Raw genomic sequence first — 22,064 nt, 5'->3', positions numbered from 1 at the left:
CTAAACCTAATTTATTTATGCTGTTTTGTACATAAAACAACAACTCACTTTTATTATTGATTGTCTATCGATTGACTATGTCAGGTTGCACTATAGAAAAGATGTGAGTTTTTGTTCAGTAACCTAGAGTCCTACCACAACAGCTTAAAACACTTGGTCAACTGATATTAATATCCATTATCTTAAATTTTTCTCTCAATCATGTTAGAATTATCACTGATTTATAAAGTTGAAAAAAAAAAGTTTTTTCCTCCACTCAAAAATGTAATTCAACTTAAAAAGTCTCATAGCCTATATTTAACAATTCTAAAGCCAGTAGTCAAAATAAATAACAATTTTGTTTGTGTCTTGGTCTCAAAACGTTTCACTACTTGCACTAATATCAATTTAAAAAAATTAACTTTTTTTTGTTTCCCATTCTTCAGCAGGGAAGCATCGGCTGTGGCGGTAGCTCCAGTAGTTCCTCTGGAAGCACTGAGGAAGGACCATTAGAGGCGACGCTGACCTCTCATTTTACCAATGCTGGAGTGGCGGTTCTGGAAGCCCCTAAAGATGGGCCGAGCAAGCATGCCGACAGGTCCAAACGATACATCGTGGAGCATATTGACCATGGCGCTTACTTCTACAGAAAGTACTTCTACCTGAGAGGTGACAAAAAAACGCCACAATGTTTCAAATGGCAGAGTAAATACATCAGCATTTAGATTGAAGACAGGTATCGAGGTATATTGAGGTATCTGATATCCAAATTTGGGTTTAATATCATTGTGCCTTTAAAATGAATCCACATTGATCTAACCTAAACATTGAAGGTCCAAGAGTCGAACCCTGAGGTACACCGTTTCTGCGATGAGGGTTAATGTTGATGCATTTTGTTTTGCCCTAGAACACTGGAACTACCTGGGGTTGGATGAAAACCTTGGACCAGTGGCAGTGAGTCTAAGGAGGGAAAAGACAGAAGAACACAAGGATCACGGCCAACAGTACAACTACCGGGTCATTTTCAGAACCAGCGAGGTAAAGCGTCAAAAAGTCAATGTGTCATTGGAATTCTCCATCCGACAACTTCAGTAAGAGAAATTCTTCTGAGAATCCCTCCATCCCTCTCAGTCATCGTCTCTTTTAGATGTATTTGTCCTCGTTCCCCGAGCTCGCCGCCCACCCACCATCTTTGTCAACCCTGAAAGAGTGAGCTCTGCCATTTTGCAGCTAAACGAGACCAAAATAGAGCCAAAGGTGTTTAAGTGGAAAAGGAAAGGTTTTCAAGTGCAGCATGAGTAATAGCCCCCCAGTCTCTTGGGATGACGCACAAGCTACTGCGCAATGCTCTGTTTTCAGAGCCAGGGGCTGGCAGGTATAGATGGATGGAAGAGTGCAGTAGTTGGTCCATCGCGCTGATGTGGAAATCCTTACTCCTGTCCACCATTGTGAAGATGTCGCACCAGAAATGTGGAAGTTGAAACTCCAAACACAGAAGATTATTGTAAAAGCCCAGAGAGCTTTTAAATAGACACACAGGCATCGGTTCTATTTTGTTCTTTACTTATTCATGAAAGTCCTTCTTCGTGCTGTACACGGCCTTCAAGTGACTTCCAGTGCACACAAGAAATATCTTAAGAGAAAGAGCTTTTTTGAATGACCCTGTTGGGGGGAACACAACATGCCATTTTAGGTTTGCTTCCATCTATCCGTTGAGGTGGAGACGAATTTCAACTTGGGTTTGCATCGCCACTGTTTACTCCAGCTGGTGGTGTTTCTGCCATCATTACAGTAGTTGCAGTGGCTAAAGATAACGAGTTGTTGGTCAATTCCCTTAGAGGGTTTTTTACCTTCATCAACAGAGACGTATTGTCCACAAATGTATACATAGTATAAGTTCAGTGTAGGTTCCCATTCATTCACAGTGCATCTTCTTGAATTTGAACTGTTGAAACTACTTTTATTCAGCCCAACAATTGATTCCCGATCATTAGGATGAATGCATTTTGTTCGACCAATAACACTTTCAAAAATGATTTATCTTACACAGAGCAAATCCAGAAAGAACCTCCAGAAAGCAGCTTTTATTAAGTTACAGTATTTTCACAGTTTACTTATTTTTTTCACCCACGCAGTTAAACGCGCTGCGCGGATCCATAATTGAAGACGCCGTCCCGTCCACCTCCAAGCACGGCCTGGCCCGAGGTCTTCCTCTCAAAGAAGTCCTGGAGTACATTGTGCCAGAGCTCAACGTCCACTGCCTGCGCCTCGCTCTCAACACGCCCAAAGTGACCGACCAGCTGATGAAGCTGGACGAGCAGGGGGTGAGAAGAACTGCCTGACAAACTTAATCAAAAATACATAACATTTATAATTTGCTTCTGTTTGTGTAATTATTTTTCTTGACATTAACTATAATTAAATCTAAATTAATTGGTCTCATTGTAGCATTTATTTCTGTGTCATATAATTAAAAAAAAATACTTTTTCTATATACTATTTCCTACTTAATTTATTAATATTCTGTATAGATTTTTTTTTTTTTCAAAATGAAATAACCTAATTTTTTTAGTGTTTTCTCCTTTCCTGAGTCACTGCATGCAGGTTTAAAGTAAATTTAACAGCTCTACTTGATTTATAAAAATGCTTTGTTCCTTCTGTGTCACCGGCTGATCCCGTTTTGATGAATTTCTTTTTTCCCTCGCAGCTGAGTTTCCAGCGCAAGGTGGGAGTGATGTATTGCATGGCGGGCCAGAGCAACGAGGAGGAGATGTACAACAACGAATCGGCGGGTCCTGCTCTGGAGGAGTTCCTCCATCTGCTGGGGGAGCGTGTACGACTGAAGGGATTCTCTAAATATCGGGCCCAGCTGGACACTAAGAGTAAGAGACACGTCGTCTAATATCTTTTGTCAGTTCTCTTTCCTACCTGAAATCCACATCATCCAGTGGTTTTAACTGCTCCGGTTGATGAAAGCACGTGTGTTGGCTCAGCAGATTCATATTTTGTTGTTGAAAATTCATTTGTATCTCCTCAGCCGACTCCACTGGTACTCACTCCTTGTACACCAACTACAAAGACTACGAGATCATGTTCCACGTGTCCACAATGTTGCCCTACACGCCCAACAACAAGCAACAGGTGAGTCAATTTAACAACGAACAAACTTATCTCTCCGGCAAGTATTGTTTTTATAGTGATGTCTGCTCCTCCAGCTGTTAAGAAAGAGACACATCGGAAACGACATCGTCACGATCGTGTTCCAGGAACCAGGGGCTCTGCCTTTCACCCCGAAAAACATCCGCTCCCACTTTCAACACGTCTTCGTGGTCGTCCGTGTGCACAACCCCTGCTCCGACAACAGCTCTTACAGGTACACAGTTTAGTCAAAGTTTGCATTTGACATTCTAGATGATCCAGTTTGGTCCCAATCAGAGTATAGGTCATACATATTTTTTGGAACCTGGATATGTTTTAGTATCTTGTATCTTTGAGATGCTCAATATTTGACATTTTTCTATATTTTTTTTTGTTGCATTTTCTAAAATGTAAATGAACTTTTATTTTTTATTTTACAGTGGATTTGAATTTGAATTTGAATTGATTCGTTTAACTTTTCATATTCACAGTTTATACAAAAATGTGGTTATGAGACAATCATGCATTTTATTTTTTACATTTGTTCTTTCAAGATTAGCTTGTTACTTTCTTATAATATTTTACCAAATTTCCTTCCAAAGTACATTTCTTTTAGCATATATGCTATTTATAATGTCCTTCTTTCTGTCTGCTGTCGTTAACTCATTTTCACCTTGGTCTGTGTGATGATCTCAACTCTGAATTACAGTACGTCAGTACGGGTTTATATTTAGCTCTTTCATTTAAATTGTGAAAGACACGGAGTCCTTTTCAGCTGTGAAGAAGTTTGCTTCTCTAATACTCTGTCTTTTGTCTGGTTATCAAGGTCCTGTCATTCTTTCTTATCTCACATGCTCTGCTCTTCCTCCATCAGACAGCGCTTTTAATTGCGTCCTGAATACATATCCGAGGTTTTTAATTGTTTCCCTTGAGGATCCACAGCTGCTCAACAACAACAACACAAACGTGGAATGTAGCTCAAACATCGTCTCCGTGCACCTTCTTGACTATATTCAGATTAACCCACTTTCAAGAGTGAGCTCAGATTCACTCGTGCACTACTAGGGACACCCTGGACAGCTCTACAGTCACACATAAGTAAGTTAGTAATATTTGTAGAGCGCTTTTCTAGACCAGGGTCACAAAGCGCTTAAACAATCAAAACAATACCCAATAAAATATATACTTAAAAGATCAAGACACATAAGACAAACACAGGAGTCTCAGAGAAAAAATCAAGGAAAAGCCTGCATGAGTAAAAGTGTCTTAAGATGTTTCTTGAAGGAGTCAGTAGATCATCAAACCATCAGTAGATTGTGATCCACAGACCTCAGAGCCCGAGCTGGGGTGTAAGGCTGGATCAGATCACTGATGGAAGGTCTGACCATGAATAGATCTGAAAGTAAGACAGAAAAGTTGATCATGAAAGAAACTGGCAGCCAGTGAAGAGCTTTAAGGATCATAGAAATGTGAGTTCTTCTACTAGAGCAGGTCAGAATTCTCGTTGCAGAGTTTTGTTTTAACTGCAGGCGAGACAACTCCTTAAGACATGAAAATAAACTGTAACAATAGTCCAGACGAGAAGACACAAACACATGGATTACTAGCTCCAGGTCATGTTGTGACAACATTTTCCTAAGTTTAGAGATTTTTCTCAGTTGAAGGAGACAGTTTCTGGTCAGTTTTCTGCAGTGTTGATCTAGAGACATGTCTTTGTCAAATACAACACCCAGGTTTCTCAGGCTCAGTTTAACAGACTGACTTAAGTCATCACCCGAGTATTGACCAAGTATATAAAGTATTATAAGTAAGTAAGAAAGTAACTTATATTTATGGAGCGCTTTTCTAGACCAGGTTCACAAAGCTCTTAAACAATAAAAAAAAAAAAATACTAAAAAGATCAAGATGACACCGAAGACATCCACTGTGAACGCTGACCCATGGACGATGTAGTGTTATTTAAATGTTTATAACACATATTTATCCCATAGCCAGAGATAACGAAAGCTAGATTTGTACCTACAACCTTTATGCAGAAACTCTCTAGTCCACTTGGAGGTGGTCCTGGGGCAGACCCAGGACACACTGTAGAGATGACGTCCGCCTGTTGGAATGCATCTGTATCCTCCAGAGGGTTGAAGGAAGTTTCTCGGGAGAGAAAACGTCAAGGCCCGACAGCTGCCCCTGTGACCTGACATTTGTTGGTTAATATCTTCGTCAATCAATGACTGATGAGTCGGCACTCTTTCACAGAACCGATGACTCATCAGCATAGGCTTAAATGCATTCAGAAATCGTAGCCTTGGTACTAATAAGAGACGTCACGGATGCTTGTCTCCTCCAGACCGAGGAAACTTGACGATTCCAGACCCTAACTTGGCTACAAACAAACATTTACTTTCCGAACATGTAACCCACCCACCACTATAGCTGTGGACTCTTTGTTGGGTGGCCCAGTGGGCAGCAGGTCGTGGAGGTGCCCACACGCTGGATATTTATACCAACACAATTCACTGAGAACCACAGGAATGTTTTTCTCTGCTGCCAAAACCTTCCAGATCTGAGGTGTGTGCGGCGTCCAGTTCTCTCCCGCTACAAATATGGAATCGCAAGAATGTTTTTGTTTTTATAAAAAGGATTTCTTGTAACTCCTCTCGGTCCCATCGTTCTTCCCTCCTTCTCCTCGTCCTCGTCTGCCTCCACCTTTCATTGGCTGTGACTCAGGTGTTGCTGCAGACTGACTCATGGGTGTTCAGCACCAGAGCTTTTAACGCCGGTGTTGACTGAGGCTGTTAATGACGGGGAAGCATGAGAGTAAAAAGGTCACTGATTTTTATTTGATTTTCTTTTGCTCCGCTCACTCAGAGCCACTTCAACTGCTCTCGTCAGGGTTTAGTCGGTGAGTTACAGTCTCTCCACATGTTTGTCACTCAATAACAGAGTATAATCGATGGTTGAGTCATGTTGTCCTGCATCTATTTCAATTATTCATAAACACGCAACTTTTAATTAAATCTAATCATATTCTCATCATTACCATTTATCCAACAATGTTATTCACTTTTCTTTACCTTCATACTTTGCTATTAGCATTTACAATATTAATATTATACTTTCCCAAATCATCTCACTCTTATCTTTTTTTACCCAATAATGTTTTACTATCTATTCTCATAAATGGACAATGAATCTATAACTCCATGAAAAACCTAATTAGTAGCCCAATATCACTGAAATACTATTATTCTTAGATCGTTTTTGATATTTAATATATTTTGAACTTCTTAAATGATTTGTTTTCATATTTGATCTATATTCTTTTTTTATTTTAATTTAAAATGTCAATCTTTTGTTTGAGCTTTAAAAGTATATATGTATATATATATATATATATATATATATATATTTACGTATATATATAAATATTACATTACATTAACATTACTGTATTTATTTTCACAGCTCGTTGCTTATTTCACAAGCTGAGACCATTCCAGACACGTTCAGTTGCATATTTAAGTTATTATTATTAATAATAATTTGTTCTTATTATTGTTTTTCCCCTTCAAACTTCTTTCCATGTATTTTTTGGTTTGCTTGTATTCTTTTACTTTTAATATTCCTTTATGTTTTTGTTTGTGCTCTATATTATTTTATGACAAAATTCATAATGAACATTATTTACATTACATTTCAACTTTAAAGGTATATATATATATACATACATATATATACTGTATGTTTCTATGTATGCATATATATTTATATATATATATATAGTTTATCTTTTTCTTCTACTTTTTAAAATAAAAAAAAACGTATACAATTTTGCTTTATTGCTTATTCAAGTCATTAAAGACTCTTTCTAAAGCTGAAGTATGACTGTGTTTATCCGCCGCTGCCCACTGCTCGGTCTGCAGACGCGCAGGGTCTCTGTGAATAATTGTTTGTGCGAGTGAGTGACTTTGATTGCAGTGGCTTGTTACACAAAAAAAAGTGCACTGATCTCGATCTGGAGCGGAAAACGAGTGGGCGAGGATCACAAATGAGGCGACTTGAAACCAAATTAGCGAGGCCCAGCACCGAGGAGTCGTTTAAGGCGTATTTGAACTCAATTGGTTCCCTGGCACAAAACTTGTGTCATGGATAGTTAAAGAAGCAGCCTCTTTGACGTTTTCTTTTTCCTCTCCTTCCTCTCTCTGACTGAGTTCCTGACATTCCAGACATAAAAACTGGCTCAGATGGCAAATCCTGGAATTTGCTGGAAGTGGAGAACGGATGTGGGAGTCAGGAAAAAGGTTTTCTAGCTATTGAAACCATATGAGATAAGAAAGCTGTCAAAAGAAACGTCTTCTTCCGTGTTTCACCTGAGACTGAACAACACTCTCCTCCTACGTCTTTAATAATCTGGATAAATGGTCATTATAATACATTTATCAATCTAAAAACTACATCCATACTTGAGTTAAGTTTCTCTTACAAGGTAAAACTCACCTGAACGTCACCTGTATTTCCAGTCAACTATTTATTTTTTAAACATTTATTAATTTACATTAAATGTTTTGTTGTCATTTGAACCAGTGAAAGTGTGTAATACTTTTATTTATTTTTTTATTATATTTTGTTTTAATGATTATCCTCAAACATAATAATTTAATTTTTCATCTTTGCATTTTTTTTTTTGTGTTAAAAAAGAAAGAAACTTTTTTCCAGATATTTTTGTCTTTTCTTCCATACTTTTACTAAATGTTTTTTTCATTTGTGTTTCATATTATTTCATGACAATCATTCACAATGAACATTATTTATTTTTGGAATTCCTATTACAAACTCTAAGGGTCTTTGAATAGTGAGCTAATTTATTAAATATTTTCATACACACACACACACACACATACAACATATTGATCTGACAGCTGTTAATACGACAGTTAAACTTTTTTTTAAATTGTTCTTGATATTTGTCGTCTCACAGAGTGAACAACTTGTGTGTCATTATTGTGTACAAATATTTCATAAAGCTAGGACAACTGACACGCAACCTTTTCATTCATTCATTTATTTAACCGAGGTCAGGTCGTGGGGGCAGCAGTCAAAGTGAAGAGCCCAAGACTTCCATGTGTTGTATATAAATAACAAACTGTAACTTGATGAATCTTCTTTTAAAGGCCAGGATTAGACTTTCAGGACTTTTGTAGAAAGACTGGAAAATATTCCTCACACCTTAAAGATTAATCGAGAATTGTAAACCCTTGTGGATCTCAGGGTCAAGGTGACCCGGAGGAGGCCCGAAAACATCATTTGTAAATGTTAATGGAAAAGAGGCACTTTAATATGTTTTTTTTAATTGGGAAAGACTTCATGTTTGAAGATATTTAAGTAAGGACTTCATTACCCAGAATGCTAGTAGGCATGTCCAGGAGTGGTGTGGACCGATGAACAGATGGTAGGGGTGATGATGGACAGCTGATAAAGAAGTTAATTGAATTGTCAAAGAAAAGTTAAGTTGTCCTGGTTGTTTATTCAACGATACACAAGTTAACATGCCTACGCTGCAGTCATAGTCCCCTTGCTAGCTTGGACGAGCACTAACCGTAGAGCAGTGGTTTCTTCTCTTTCTAATGGACCTTATTCTCCTTCATCTAGCGTGGCAGTCACCCGCTCCAAAGACATGCCATCCTTTGGTCCGCCCATTCCGGAAGGGGTAACGTTCCCGAAGTCGTCTGTGTTCCGGGACTTCCTGCTGGCCAAGGTCATCAACGCCGAAAACGCCGCCCACAAATCCCAAAAGTTCCAAGCCATGGCCACCAGAACGCGTCAAGAGTACCTGCGCGACCTGGCCGAGCGGCACACCACCAACACCCCCATCGACCCGTCCGGGAAGTTCCCCTTCATCTCGCTGGCTCACAAGAAGAAGGAGAAGAGCCGTCCGTACTCCGGGGCGGAGCTCCGCAGCCAGGGCGCCGTGTGCTGGCCGGTCCACGTGGAGGACCACGGCACCGGCGCCGAAATAGAAGCTCTGCTGGCCATCTCCAACGACTTCCTCATCCTGCTGGACCAGGAGGCGAAGGCCGTGGTCTTCAACTGCGCCACGAAGGACGTGATCGGCTGGACGCTCAGCAGTCCGGCGACGTTGCGGGTTTTCTACGAGCGAGGGGAGAGCGTGTCTCTGAGGAGCGTCGGCAACAACACCGAGGACTTCAAGGAGGTGGTCAAGCGCCTGGAGGTGAGAATACATGATTGCTGAGAGCAGGAGCTGGTGGAGGACCTGGTGTTCTAAACCTTCCCGACCAGAGGCTCCAGGCGGGTCGATTAAACACTGCTGAGCTGTAGAACCGAGTCCTGCATTGTTGTCCCGATCAAAAGGTGACAAACAACACTTTCAATGGAAGCAGAGTGGTGGGATGTCTGATCAATAGGCTGCCATTTGTTACGTGTGCACACGCACACACGCGCACACACGCGCGCACACACACACACACACACACACACACACACTCCCCTGCTGCTGTGGCAGTCTGACAGCATGTGTGTCTACATACCGACTCCCACGACTCATCATGGCTCATTCACTGAGTTTTAGAGCCGCCTCTGATCCACTTCCACCTAATTGCTGCTTCTTAGCCGTTTCCATGACGACTGCAGCAGAAAAAGGCGTTTTCTTACGTAATCCTCTGATCGTCCAAGTGACCACATTCATCTTCCTACATGTAATATAGGCTCACAAACGAGACTCGTCTGTTGACACCAGCAACACAAGATTAAACAGAACTTTAAAATGTATTTAACTGATAAATGTCTTTTTTTACAGCAAATTTATTTTTTAATAATATATTTTTTCTAATACTTTTTTGAATTAATTAATTTCTTTTACTTTCATTCTAATATTTACATGTGTATTTTAATATAATATAATATGTTACTTACATTTGTGTCCTAATCATTTTAATTCATTAAGTCTTTTTTTTCATCATTTTCTTCAAATGTATTTTCTTCTGACACTACAAATTTAAAAATGTTCAATTTATAGCATATTTAAAATTTGGAATCAGGATATCAATTTGTATTTGTAAAATATATATATATATATAAATAATAAAAAATATTCATTTTTGAAAATAATAATTAAAAAATAATAAAATTAAGAAATTATTTTATTCTTATAAATGTCATTTCTCCTTTCACTTTTTATTTAGATGTGACATTTTCAATGTTCACTTAAATTTAATTTGCTAATTATTTTTTGGTTCATAATCCTTAATTTTATTTACATTGGTGTTCATTTTTAAGATTGACTTCATATTTATTTTTCTCTACATTTCGTACGTGCTTCTTACATCTACTGTATTTTTACAGTTGGTCTTTGTCATGGTTTAAAATTCAGGTGTAAATTCTTATTATGGTCATGACTTTAGAGAGGTTTTATTTTCCTCTTACCTTTGAACTTGTATAGTCTTATACAGGTACTTTACCCAGCGATGCAGGGGTATACAAATAAAATTGGAAAACCAAAAAAAGAGTAGCGAGAGGGAGTAGAGAAGACGGTTCGTTCAGGTGGATAATGGCTCTTTAATTGGCAAAAAGAAGATGGAATGATGGAAATATTTCTCATTAAATATGGTTTTAATTTGATTCAAATAAGAGTTGAAGTTTCATGAGAGTCATTAAGGTCATTATGACACATTTATCTTAAATACATTTTCATTTACGATAACAAAATGCATTTTTCTTCAAATTAGAAAGATAGATGGATGGATAAACTTTATTGATCCCTCTGGAGGTTTCCTTCTGGAAATTGTTGCACACAGCAACACAGACGATAGATTCATGAAACAAGAACAAAGTGCAATAAAAAGAAGGCTCAAGATGACACAATCTAAATCTTAAGATAAAGAACATGGATCACATAAAAAGGATAGAAAGATTAAAAAAAAGAATATCATCTTTTCACTCCTGCCCCCAAACTCAGAATTAAACAATCTAATAGCACGAGGAATGAATCAGTCCCTGAGTCTATTAGTGTTGCATCATGGGAGGAGCATTCGTGCTCCATGTGCTTCTCTGTTCACTGATGACAGTGTTGAGAGGATGATGTCATCATCATGATGGACAGTAGTTTGTTCAGAGATCTCCTCTCTGCAACTGTCACCAGTGAGTCCAGCTTCAACCACAGACCTCCTGATCAACCTGTCCACCCTGTTGACCTCCTGGACACATTCCCACCCCAACACACCACAGTATGAAACACTGGCCACCACAGAACTTGCAGAGGAGTTTCCTGCAGATGTTAAATGATCAGAGCCTCCTCAGAAAGTACAGTCTACTTTGGACTTTCTTGTACACATGGTCTTTGTAGCAGGACCAGTTTACTGTCCAGCCACACACCGAGGTACTTATCGCTGTCAACTATCTCCCCCTCGTCGAGACAAATTGATTTTGTGTTCCTGACATGACCCAGTGAAGACTTAAAGACTGGATCTCAGTTCCACGCGTGACTTTGTTTATGGGAGAAAATAGATTCTTCTTTCAGGGCAGAAATGTTGCACAACAACTCATTATTTAATGCACCATTAATAACACACACACACACGCACACAGTGTGTGTACACACTTTGTTGTACACACACTGTGTGTATCCCTTTCATTGTTGGAGCATCTGGTGTTAATCTTTAATCACTGAGCTTCCTCTGCAGAGAAGACAAGTGGCCTTGGGCTTCTCTATTTCTGTTCCTCCTCTTTGTTTCCTCATCCCCCCTTTTATCGCTTTTTTTTTTCTCTCTCGCTCTCCTACGCTGATCACGCCCGAGCGTCGTCGCAATCCCCGTCAAGAGAGTCGGTTTACATCCGCTGGAGTTTGTTTTATTTCTGTGGTTTTGCTAAATCCTGTTCAGACACTCGGAGCTCATCAGAGATAATGAAGCACGAACAGTTCGGAACAGATTCTTGAGGCTCGAGGAAACTTTTCGTCAGTTTGTAAAGTTTTCATCAACACATTCCCATGTTGAGTAACATGAATGTGAATCAATTACTCTGTCCCTGTGGAAATCATACACCACAACATTAATAGTTTCTTAGGCAACGTGAGTTATTGGTCTGAATGAATAGTGAATTTTATCTGTGTTTAAAACGTTTGTATATCATCATTTATGATCACAGACCAACTAGTTTGTTATCCTCTTTGCAAACAACTTCATTTATTATTGGATAATTACATAAAAAACATTGTTTGGATAATAAAACAACAATATAATGATGACAAAACAACGATAAAAAAACATTCAAGCATGAATTTTCTACATTAAATCTACGTTATTTTGGTTATTTTTTATACTGTACATCATAAGAAAAAAAAATCAAATTTCAAATAATAAAGCAAAAAAAATATAAAGACGGTAATATTCACGATTCATGAGTAGGGGGTGTGAGAAAATATTGATACGCTAAAACATCGCAATGTTTTTTTTTTCATGATAATGTATGGGTATTTAACAGCTGTATCAGAAAGAAAAAAAAATTCGAATGTTTTGGCTTTTAAATCATAGTTTATTTTCATCAGTTATTATATGCTTATCACTCGTGTTGTCTCTGGGTCAAAGGTGAACGACCTCCACCACTTCATTTGTAGTTCTGGAAGCCAAGGAGGTCATTCACCTTTGACCCAGAGACAACACAAGTCATAATGTTTCAATAAAGTGTCTATAGAATAGTACAATTAACATGAAAATATTTAAGACTTTGTTTTTCATTGTGTTAAGTATCCGGCTGCTTGATGGCAGCAATAAAAAAGGGAATGAAATCTTTGCAATGACTGAGGACGAGAGGATACGGGGGACTCCTGCAGCTTTTAAAGCTGATGTTTAGACGTATTTAAAAAAAATTAAAGTAGTTACGACTTCGTCAAGAGTCATGCAGTCTGTAAATTCTGCAACACCAGTGTCTCGACAATACTACAAATATATCCTTGTTACTACAGTATCACTATATGCTTTATCGTTGCCCCTGTATCGTGATACGTATGGTATCGCCAGACTCCAATACACAACCCTATAAATGAGATGTTTTTTCTGTAGATCTTAACGAAGGGCTGCGAAACATCGGAAATGACTCTTCGCCGCAACGGCCTCGGTCAACTCGGCTTCCACGTCAACTATGAAGGGATCGTCGCTGAGGTGCGTCCGTCGATCGCTCACTCGGATATCTTCCGTCCCCCGTTCTCCACCTCTGTAATACAAGCGTGTGCCCACCAGGTGGAGCCGTACGGTTACGCCTGGCAGGCCGGGCTGCGACAGGGCAGTCGGCTGGTGGAGATCTGCAAGGTGGCCGTGGCGACGCTGACCCACGAGCAGATGATCGACCTCCTCCGCACGTCGGTGAGCGTCCGCGTCATCATCATCCCGCCGCACGACGACGCCACCCCGCGCAGGTAGGACTGAGAATGACGCGAGTCATCGCGAGCCTCTGACCGCTTCCCCCTCCACGCCCTCCTCCAGAGGCTGCTCTGAGCTGTACAGGATGCCGGTGTCGGAGTACAAGGGCAGCAGCACCGACAGCGGCTCCTTCGAGTACAAGTTTCCCTTCCGCAGCAACAACAACAAGTGGCAGAGAACGTCCAGCAGCCCCCAGCAGTCGCTGACCGCCTCGCCACAGCCGCACACCCCCAACAGAGCCATCAGCCTGGGCAGCTCGGTGGGGAAGACTCTGTCGGCCGAGCGGCTGGAGAGGGGAGCCGTCATCCCCCGCAGCGTCAGCAGTGACGGACGACCCCTGGACACCAAGAGGTACCACTGACCACTGCCTGCTCCTGTGTCATCGCTGCCGCTATCATTGAAAGAGAAAGTAGCAAAGTCTTCCCCTGTGTCCCGGCAGGATGTCTCCGGGCAGCGAGTCCTACAGTCTGGCCTCGTCTCTGGCTCTGGGTCGCTCGCCTCACAACCGCAGCTCGCCTAGCAACCTGTCGTGCTCCAGCGACGCCTCCGGAGGCTCCGCCCACTGGAGGCAGAAGTCCATGCCAGAGCAGTGAGACTCCCCTTCAGCAGAGTGACCCCCGAGCCTCGACCACACCCCACTTACATGTTTGACTCTGCTTCAGGTTCGCCAGCAGCCGCCACTCGCCGCTGTCCTCGGAGAGACAGGTGGTGGGAGAGGGCGGCTCAAGCGGGAAGTCCACGTCCAACTGGTCCAGGATGGAGGACGGAGGCAGTGAGCGAGGATCCACGGGTGAGTGACACAGATCCAACGTCACAGTGAAAATCAATACACAGAATCAATACATTTTTAACCCCCCAATTAAATCCTTTTTTTGTATTTAAATCATGTATTATTTTCATCATAGATTTTTTATTGGTTGATTTAAAGTCAATAAAAATATGTAAAACAATAATTTGATTTTTTTAAATTTTATTTACAATTAATATGCAAATATTTATTGTTTTTTTTTCATTTGAATGTTCAAATAAAACTTCTGGCCACTAGATGGCAGCAGTCAGTGTTAAGTTTTCAAGTTTGAATAAATGTTTTCTTATTTTTTTATTCTTAATTACAACATTGTCCTCAACATGTACATATGAATATTGAAACATAAAGCTCTCACTACTTTGAATAGTTTGTTTAATATTCAGAACGGACCCACCAAATAAACAACCAGTGTATTCCCTTTTACTGCCAGCTTAGCAGCTCCGCAGTGGTCAGTGGTCATCACCGGCCAAATGTTTTGATGGTTTTAGCCTCAGGAAGCGCAAACGTTTGGCTGAACCCTCCATCTGTGAGGTTCTCCTTCCTGCGGTCACTCCTCATTCTTCCTCGGACGTCCACTCGTCTTCTGCTCTTTGATTCCTTGATCTCGGTCCAGCCCACGAGTCCGGTCTTGACCTCGCTGATCACAGAAGACGTCCACGGTCTCTAATTTCAGGGCTGTTTATAGTTCTCGCTGGGTCAGCCGAGAGTCCGGCTCCGTGGTTTCAGGGTTCAGGGCGACCCACTTCCTCCCACTTCAGCGTCCTGACCCGACAGTGACTCTGCTTCTTCCAAGAATAACGGCGGAAGAGAATTCTGTGAGACGATGACGTTCGCATCTTACATTATAGACCCTTCAATCCAGCAGCTCACACCCCAGTGCATTGTGGGATGTAAATCTAAAGATGAAAGTAGCTTGAAAATAACTGCAGCAAATTTTTACATTTATTATATTTATATATATATATATATATATATATATATATATTTGTATAATTTTATATATATGTATAATATACAAACCCACACTGATAGACATGCACACAGATATGCACACACACACAGATATATGCACGTGCACACACACGGATATGCATGCACACACACAGATATTCACACACGCACAGATATGCACACACACACAGATATGCATGCACACACACACACGGATATGCATGCACACACACGCACACATATGCATGCACACATAAACGGATACACATGCACAAATCCACACCTACTCATGCACACACACACACTGATACGCTCAACACACACACACACACACACACACACACACACACACAGGTATGCATGGACACACACACACAACAAACACACGCACACAACAAACACACACAAACATTCATCCTTAACTGATACAACAAACACAGACACACACAAAAGCAAACACTGACACTGGCACATGGTTACACACACAAACACACATACGCACACAAACAGACACACCACTGTGAGCAAAGAGCTTTAACAATTCTATGGACGTGCTTCAACTCAATGTTGAGCGTCGACAGTACAAACATGTGAATCTCTCATTTAAAGTCCAAGTGTAGAAGAAATCATCACAGTTGTCAGTCTATTCATAGTCGTCACCTGCTGGAGGCTGATCTTACGTCACCTCCGGTTCTTCCATCTGTCCAATCAGAGCAGCTGTTTTTTAACACAACTTCACACTTCATCAGCCTTCATTTCAACATGAATCATGTTCAGGCCTCATTTGCTGACATCCCGTCACTCTGTGTTCAATCGTCCCACGATGATGTTGTGGGTGTTGACAGGACGTCCCGTTAAAAACCGTTCAACATACAACGTTAGTGCGAAGCTCTGAGGCCTGACCAGCTCTGAGGCCCTGTCGGGATGTTGAAGTGGGCTGAAGGTGGCGCACAAGAGGTGCAGTTCAAGTCACTAACACTGAGATATTTGACCTCCACAGAAGCACCAGTGTCCAAGTCTGGTCCCGGGTACTCTGGAGGGCCACGTATCCAGCGACAGGAGCAGGTCATCCATCTGTCTCCCAAGAAGAGCAGCCAGGTCAGATCTTTTATCTCATGTGTTGTTGAAGTTGCTATTATATTCATTTACTTATTTTTATGAATAAATATACTATATATTATTTTTTTTATTCTAAAATATTGGTTTTAAATGCAGGTGAAATGATATTTAAGTTCTACTGGTTTAATAATACCCTTAAACTGGTGTTATTTAAAAAATACTGTTTCTTGATTCATTATTTATACTGGATTTATTCAATGGTGTGTTTAATGATGTATTTATTTAATAATAAAGCTTAAAACTCCTCAGTCTTGATCAAATAGAAAAAGTTTAACCCTAAATTATCGTCTTCTCTTTCATAAAAATCTGTGTTTCCTTTATGTGAATAATGTTTTTGGACATAAAAAGATATATATACCTGTAGTTCAAGTTCAAAAACTTTGAATTGTTGTTGTATTGACATACTTAGTTATTTTGATTTTTATCCATTTTGTTTATGATAACATTTTAATTGTCAGAAGGTTTAATATTACCCTTAAATAATTACATTTAATTATTTGTATCTCAAAGCGATTTAAGAATTGAATATAAAAATTTGGTATCTTTTTTTCAATATTAAATATTTACAATATATTACAAGTTTTTTTTAACTTTTCTTTAATTAATACATTTTTGTTGAATTCAATGTTTGTAATTTCTTTGCAAATTTCTTTTATAAATAGCTTTAAAACCTTGTTTTTCCTTTGTCTTATAATAATGTTTTCTTAAATGTAATTATTTAAAAAATAATAATTTTAATATCACTTTATTAATTTATAATAACTCTGTTTAAATCACAACCAGAGAACATTCCAAGGAGATAATTAAGTTCCATGTTGTTTATAAATTAGGATATAATGTAGGTTCTTTATACACTGGTTACACTTCCTCAAAGAAACTCTTCAATAATCTTCCAGCAGTCAGATGGTCTGTACTCGGGTCACTCCAGCAGCAACACTCTGTCCAGCACTGCCTCTAGTGGCGGACACAGCGACAGCGACAAATGGTACGAGATGGGGGCCGGCGGGGGGTCCGGCGGAGACCAGGGTAACATGGAGCCCAACGGTCTGGGAGGAGGGGGCTACGTGCAGGGCACCTCCACCGACAGCGGCATCGACACCAGCTCCTACGGCCCGTCCCACCACTCCCACCCCCACTCCCACCACGGCAGCACCACCTCGCTGCTGGCGCCCGGCGGCGGTCGGGACAGCCGGGACCGGTCGGCGTCCCCGTGGCACAGCCCGACAGAAGGGGGGCGCCGGATGCTGGAGAGGTCACCGGCTGCCGCGGAGTCCTCCGGTCCACCGGGGGAGAGGAGCTTGGAGGGCACGGGCAGGAGCCCACCCACTCACTTGCTGGTCCGAGACAGCAGCACCTTCAGTCTGAGTGAAGGCGGGTCACACTCCAGGTCTGTCGCCCCCCTGTGGTCGAAGTCCGTCTTAAGCCATCATCACTAAAAGTTGGTCAGTTTGAACCTTAAACATTGTGTTCCTCCTCAGGCACTCGGGCCACAGCTCCCCTAGAGACGACCCTTCCTCGTCCTCGTCCACCACGTCTCCATCCTCGCAGTCGTCCGCCTCCCCCGGACCAAAGAGCTTCTACCCACGTCAGGGGGCTCAGTCCAAGTATCTGATTGGCTGGAGGAAACCCGGGTCCACCATCAACTCTGTGGACTTTGGAGACACCCGCAAGTAAGAGCCCAGTTTATGTGGCCCTCATGAGGTCAGAGTAGACCTGACCTGAGTAGAGCAAATAGAAATGAGCGTTAACTGTTTAATTTACTATGTATTATTTTAGTAACTCTGAATATGAGTTCTTTTTGTCTTTCTTTCTTTGCTTTTATATTTCTTGAATATTAAGATTATATGAAGAAGTCATTTTATATTATTTTTAATTAAATACTTTAAACAGTTTATTTCGCCCCTTGTCGTACTTGTGTTTGATCTTAATCTTAATAATATTTTGATTTTAAAAGAAAAAATAAATCATTAAATGTGTCTCAAATATAACCATTGATCATACATAATGTATTTTTTTGTGATTAAACATCTGAACATGATTTAGTTTCCTGTCGCGACGCTCGCTAGACGTGACTGCCCCCGTGTGGTTATGACGAGTAATGCAGCATCGAAACGCGAATGAACATGAGTTCACTTGTTGTCGACTTCAGGAAGTCTCCAGGAGAGTCAGGGGCGGAAGTGATGCCCACGCCGGCCGCCCGCCCGTCACTGAGGGACATGCACTCGCCGCAGCAGCACGCCAAGTCCACCATGGAGGAGGACCTGAAGAGGCACGGCCCCCCCGACAGCCCGCCGCTGCCGCGGAGACACAAGGAGATGGTGAGCGACGGGAAACGTTTGAGACGAGAGAGACGTGAACTCTGTCAATCCGGCGCCTCTTCCTCCAGCACGCCTCCAAGTCTCCGCCCCGCCCGAGCCGGCGCCGCTCGCTCCACCGCACGCTGTCGGACGAGAGCATCTACCGCGGTCAGAGGCTCCCCTCGCTCAGCGACTCCATCACGGACCCGGCGCTCCACGCCGACAGTCTGTTCAGCTGCTCCACCTTGCCTCGCTCCCCAACCACCCGCGGCGTCCCCCTGCGACGTCCCTCGTACAAGCTCGGCGTAAAACTTCACGGTGAAAAACTGTTTCAACAGAAAAGTCACACAAACTCACTTGAACTTGAAGTGAATTTTAACATTTGTACCTGATTATTTACCAAAGAATGAATTGTCAACCATATCAGCAGCAGAAATATTTTAGTGAATCATTTCGTACGTAAAAATAAATATTATGATGAAAGTATTAATCCTTGTAACCTACCTAAGGGTCAAAGTGACCCAGAAGGCTGAAAACAAATGGGTTTGTTGTATCCCTTGTGTTGTCTCTGGCATAAATACATATACATCAGTGGAGGTCGTTCATCTTGATACAACACAAGGGATACCACAAACCCATTTGTTTCGGGCCTTTAGGTAACCTTGATCCTGATATAACACAAGGGATACTTTAAACCCATTTGTTTCTGGCCTTCGGGTCACCTTGACCCAGATACAACACAAGTGATACCTCAAACACATTTATTTTCGGGTCACTTTGACCCATAACACAAGGGTTAAAACTATTTTAAGGCTTTATTGTCAACAAAGATAATAATAAAAATACATTGACATTAGAAAATCACTGAAATAAGTTTAAGTGTAAAATGTATTTTATTATTTCTGACTGAATCATAAAAAATGTTATGTTTGTTTACAAATAACAAACATAAAATAAACAAAGAAATGTAACGTAAAACACTTGTTAAACTCTGAATAATAATAATAATGCATCTCAACAAAACGCTGACTCAGCAGTTTGTATTTCACTCACTTACAGTTTATTTTATACTTATTTTAACTGAAACACAACATGTATCGAGTCAAGTTCATATATCAAGTTCATCATTCAAAGAAAATCTGCTCTTTTAAAAACATAAAACAGTTTCAGACATTAATAGTCGATACAACAGTATCGTAATAATAAATATAATAATAAAAAACAAGTGATCAGTCAATCAAAGTTTTGATTTAGATAAAAATAATCTCAAAACATAATTAACTTCTAAATCTCAAGATTAATCGACACGTAATAATAAATTAAAATAAAGAAATATATCCAACGTCATGTCATTTAAAAGTTATTATTTTTAAAGAAGTGATAAGACATGTATTCTGTGTGTATAAAATAATAAATTGTGTTATTAAGTTTATAGGCGACAGATTTTAAAAATTTTGATACACTTATTCCATAGAATGCTGTAGAAACGATCACGTGACGAGCTTCATGACCCCGGTGTTCTGACCCGTGTCCATCCGCAGGCGACCTGTCGGCCTCCGACACCTCCCTGGTGGACCTGGTGGAGCGACACCGCGGCCCTCTGCCCAAAGAGCTGATGCCGCTGCCCTCGTCCGGCCGCGACAGCCCGCTGGACTGGACGCACCTGGTGGACGTGGCCAACACCTTCGACACGGAGAGGAACACACACTACAGTACGACTACACAACTCTGCTCGACCAATGATTTCTTCAATGGTTTATACTAAACTTAACCCTCAAGTCTTATCTCAAATTTTAAAATCCTCTTAATATTTATATATTAATAAAGAACGAAGTTTTTGTTTTATTAGATATTAATGTGTGTGTTCTTCAGTCCAGAGGAGTTATGTGTTCGGGGATGCGAACCATCGCAGCAGCAGTGGAGCGTCCAGTCCTCAGCAGCCTCACATCGAGCTGCAGCCTGCACCGCTGTCCAGACCCCAGTCCAGGTGAGTCCCGTGTCCCCCCACCCCCATCCTTTGTTCGCTCACTCACTTGGTCTCTGTTTCCATAGCGACGGCCACATCAGTCTGGAGAGGAAAGTGACCAAGCTGGAGTCCATGGTGAAGATGCTGCAGGACGACCTGAAGAAGGTGGAGCTTGAGATCTTTAAACGACCAGAAGAATTCGTTTTTTTTTTAACTTTTTTCCTTTTTTTTTACATTTCAAAAATATTGTGCTGAAAATAGTTTTTATAATCATTTTTAAAATGTATATATATATTTTTTAATTTTGAAAAAAAATCTTTTTTTAAAAAAGTTTTTAGAAACGGTTTTAAAAATATATTTTTTCTTTCTGGAATTTTTTTGTTTTTTAACATTTTCGGAAAAAATATTAGTTTTATTAGAAACATTTTTTCAAACATTTTTTCAAACAAATCTTCGAAAACATTTTTTGAAAACATTTTTTGAAAACAATTTTTGAAAACATTTTTTGGAAACATTTAAAAATATATATTTATATATACTTAATTTTGAAAACATTTTCATTAAAAAAAAAAGAAATTCAACATGGTTTGGGATTAAAAAAAGAAAACATTTAGATAAACAAACCTTTTTTTTTTTATAACATTTTAAAATAACATAATTTTTCAAAACACGTTAAAAATAATTACATTAAAATGAAGATTTTAAAAACATGTTGCTCTTCTCTGTGGTTCCTCAGGAGCGCGAGGAGAAGCTGCGTCTTCAGGGTCAAGTCAAGCGTCTCTGGGACGACAACCAGAGGCTGCGCGAGGATTCAAAGACCTCGGCTGCGAAGCTCAAGAAGTTCACCGAGTGGGTCTTCAACACCATCGACATGAACTGAACCGCACACCTCCTCGGGTCCGACACAGTCCGACGAGAGAACCATCCGCACACCTACGCTCTGACTTCCCATCCTGAACCGGACCTCCAGAAGGTTCTGGACCAAAAAACTCTCTCAACAATAAACCTTTCATCTGATCCGGCTTTTTCCCAGGATTTCTTTTCTTCTGAAACTGAATTTTCCTCGTGTGACTCTCCAGAACTGGACCAGAACCTCCAGTCTGACTCCAGACCACAGCCATGGACCGGAGTCTCAAACAAATAGGCAGAGAAACGAGGAGAACGAGGTGTTTTTTTTTCTCCAGAGAATCCTTTGATTTAATTTATTCTCTTGTATCATAGTTTCGTGTTCCCAGAAGAAAATATCTTTGAAAAACTTCTTTATGATTCGTATTCTGTTGTAACTTGTGGTGCCCGAGCCTGCTGTCGTGTTGCTTTCAGTGACCTCTAGTGGTGACCAGTAGAACATGTCATGGATATTTAACGTGCCGCCATTTTTA

At 40.6% G+C, this 22,064-nt stretch overlaps 1 protein-coding gene across 4 annotated transcripts in view; it reads left to right on the top strand.

The window, feature by feature from the left end:
- The window catches only part of sipa1l1 (signal-induced proliferation-associated 1 like 1), a 57,963-nt gene extending 35,899 nt beyond the window's left edge, over positions 1-22,064 (top strand). For 3 of the 4 annotated variants that reach the window (XM_087806049.1, XM_087806050.1, XM_087806048.1), the window contains 21 exons: positions 426-648; positions 887-1,017; positions 2,115-2,303; positions 2,687-2,861; positions 3,017-3,120; positions 3,195-3,352; positions 8,764-9,343; positions 13,188-13,286; positions 13,365-13,540; positions 13,608-13,895; positions 13,984-14,133; positions 14,207-14,334; positions 16,304-16,401; positions 17,319-17,809; positions 17,901-18,092; positions 18,572-18,740; positions 18,809-19,037; positions 20,261-20,431; positions 20,592-20,706; positions 20,772-20,850; positions 21,422-22,064. In XM_087806049.1, the coding sequence (XP_087662175.1) occupies positions 426-648; positions 887-1,017; positions 2,115-2,303; positions 2,687-2,861; positions 3,017-3,120; positions 3,195-3,352; positions 8,764-9,343; positions 13,188-13,286; positions 13,365-13,540; positions 13,608-13,895; positions 13,984-14,133; positions 14,207-14,334; positions 16,304-16,401; positions 17,319-17,809; positions 17,901-18,092; positions 18,572-18,740; positions 18,809-19,037; positions 20,261-20,431; positions 20,592-20,706; positions 20,772-20,850; positions 21,422-21,565 (4,089 nt within the window). In that variant the 3' untranslated portion in view covers positions 21,566-22,064. The remainder of the gene's footprint in view (positions 1-425; positions 649-886; positions 1,018-2,114; positions 2,304-2,686; positions 2,862-3,016; positions 3,121-3,194; positions 3,353-8,763; positions 9,344-13,187; positions 13,287-13,364; positions 13,541-13,607; positions 13,896-13,983; positions 14,134-14,206; positions 14,335-16,303; positions 16,402-17,318; positions 17,810-17,900; positions 18,093-18,571; positions 18,741-18,808; positions 19,038-20,260; positions 20,432-20,591; positions 20,707-20,771; positions 20,851-21,421) is intronic. The other variant, XM_087806051.1, reaches the window with a different exon arrangement.

This window comes from Callionymus lyra, chromosome 13 (genome assembly GCF_982586985.1).
Source record: "Callionymus lyra chromosome 13, fCalLyr1.hap1.1, whole genome shotgun sequence".
NCBI lineage: Eukaryota > Metazoa > Chordata > Actinopteri > Syngnathiformes > Callionymidae > Callionymus > Callionymus lyra.
The sequence above is the reverse complement of the archived record's forward strand: the minus strand, read 5'-3'. Positions and strand labels throughout refer to the sequence as shown.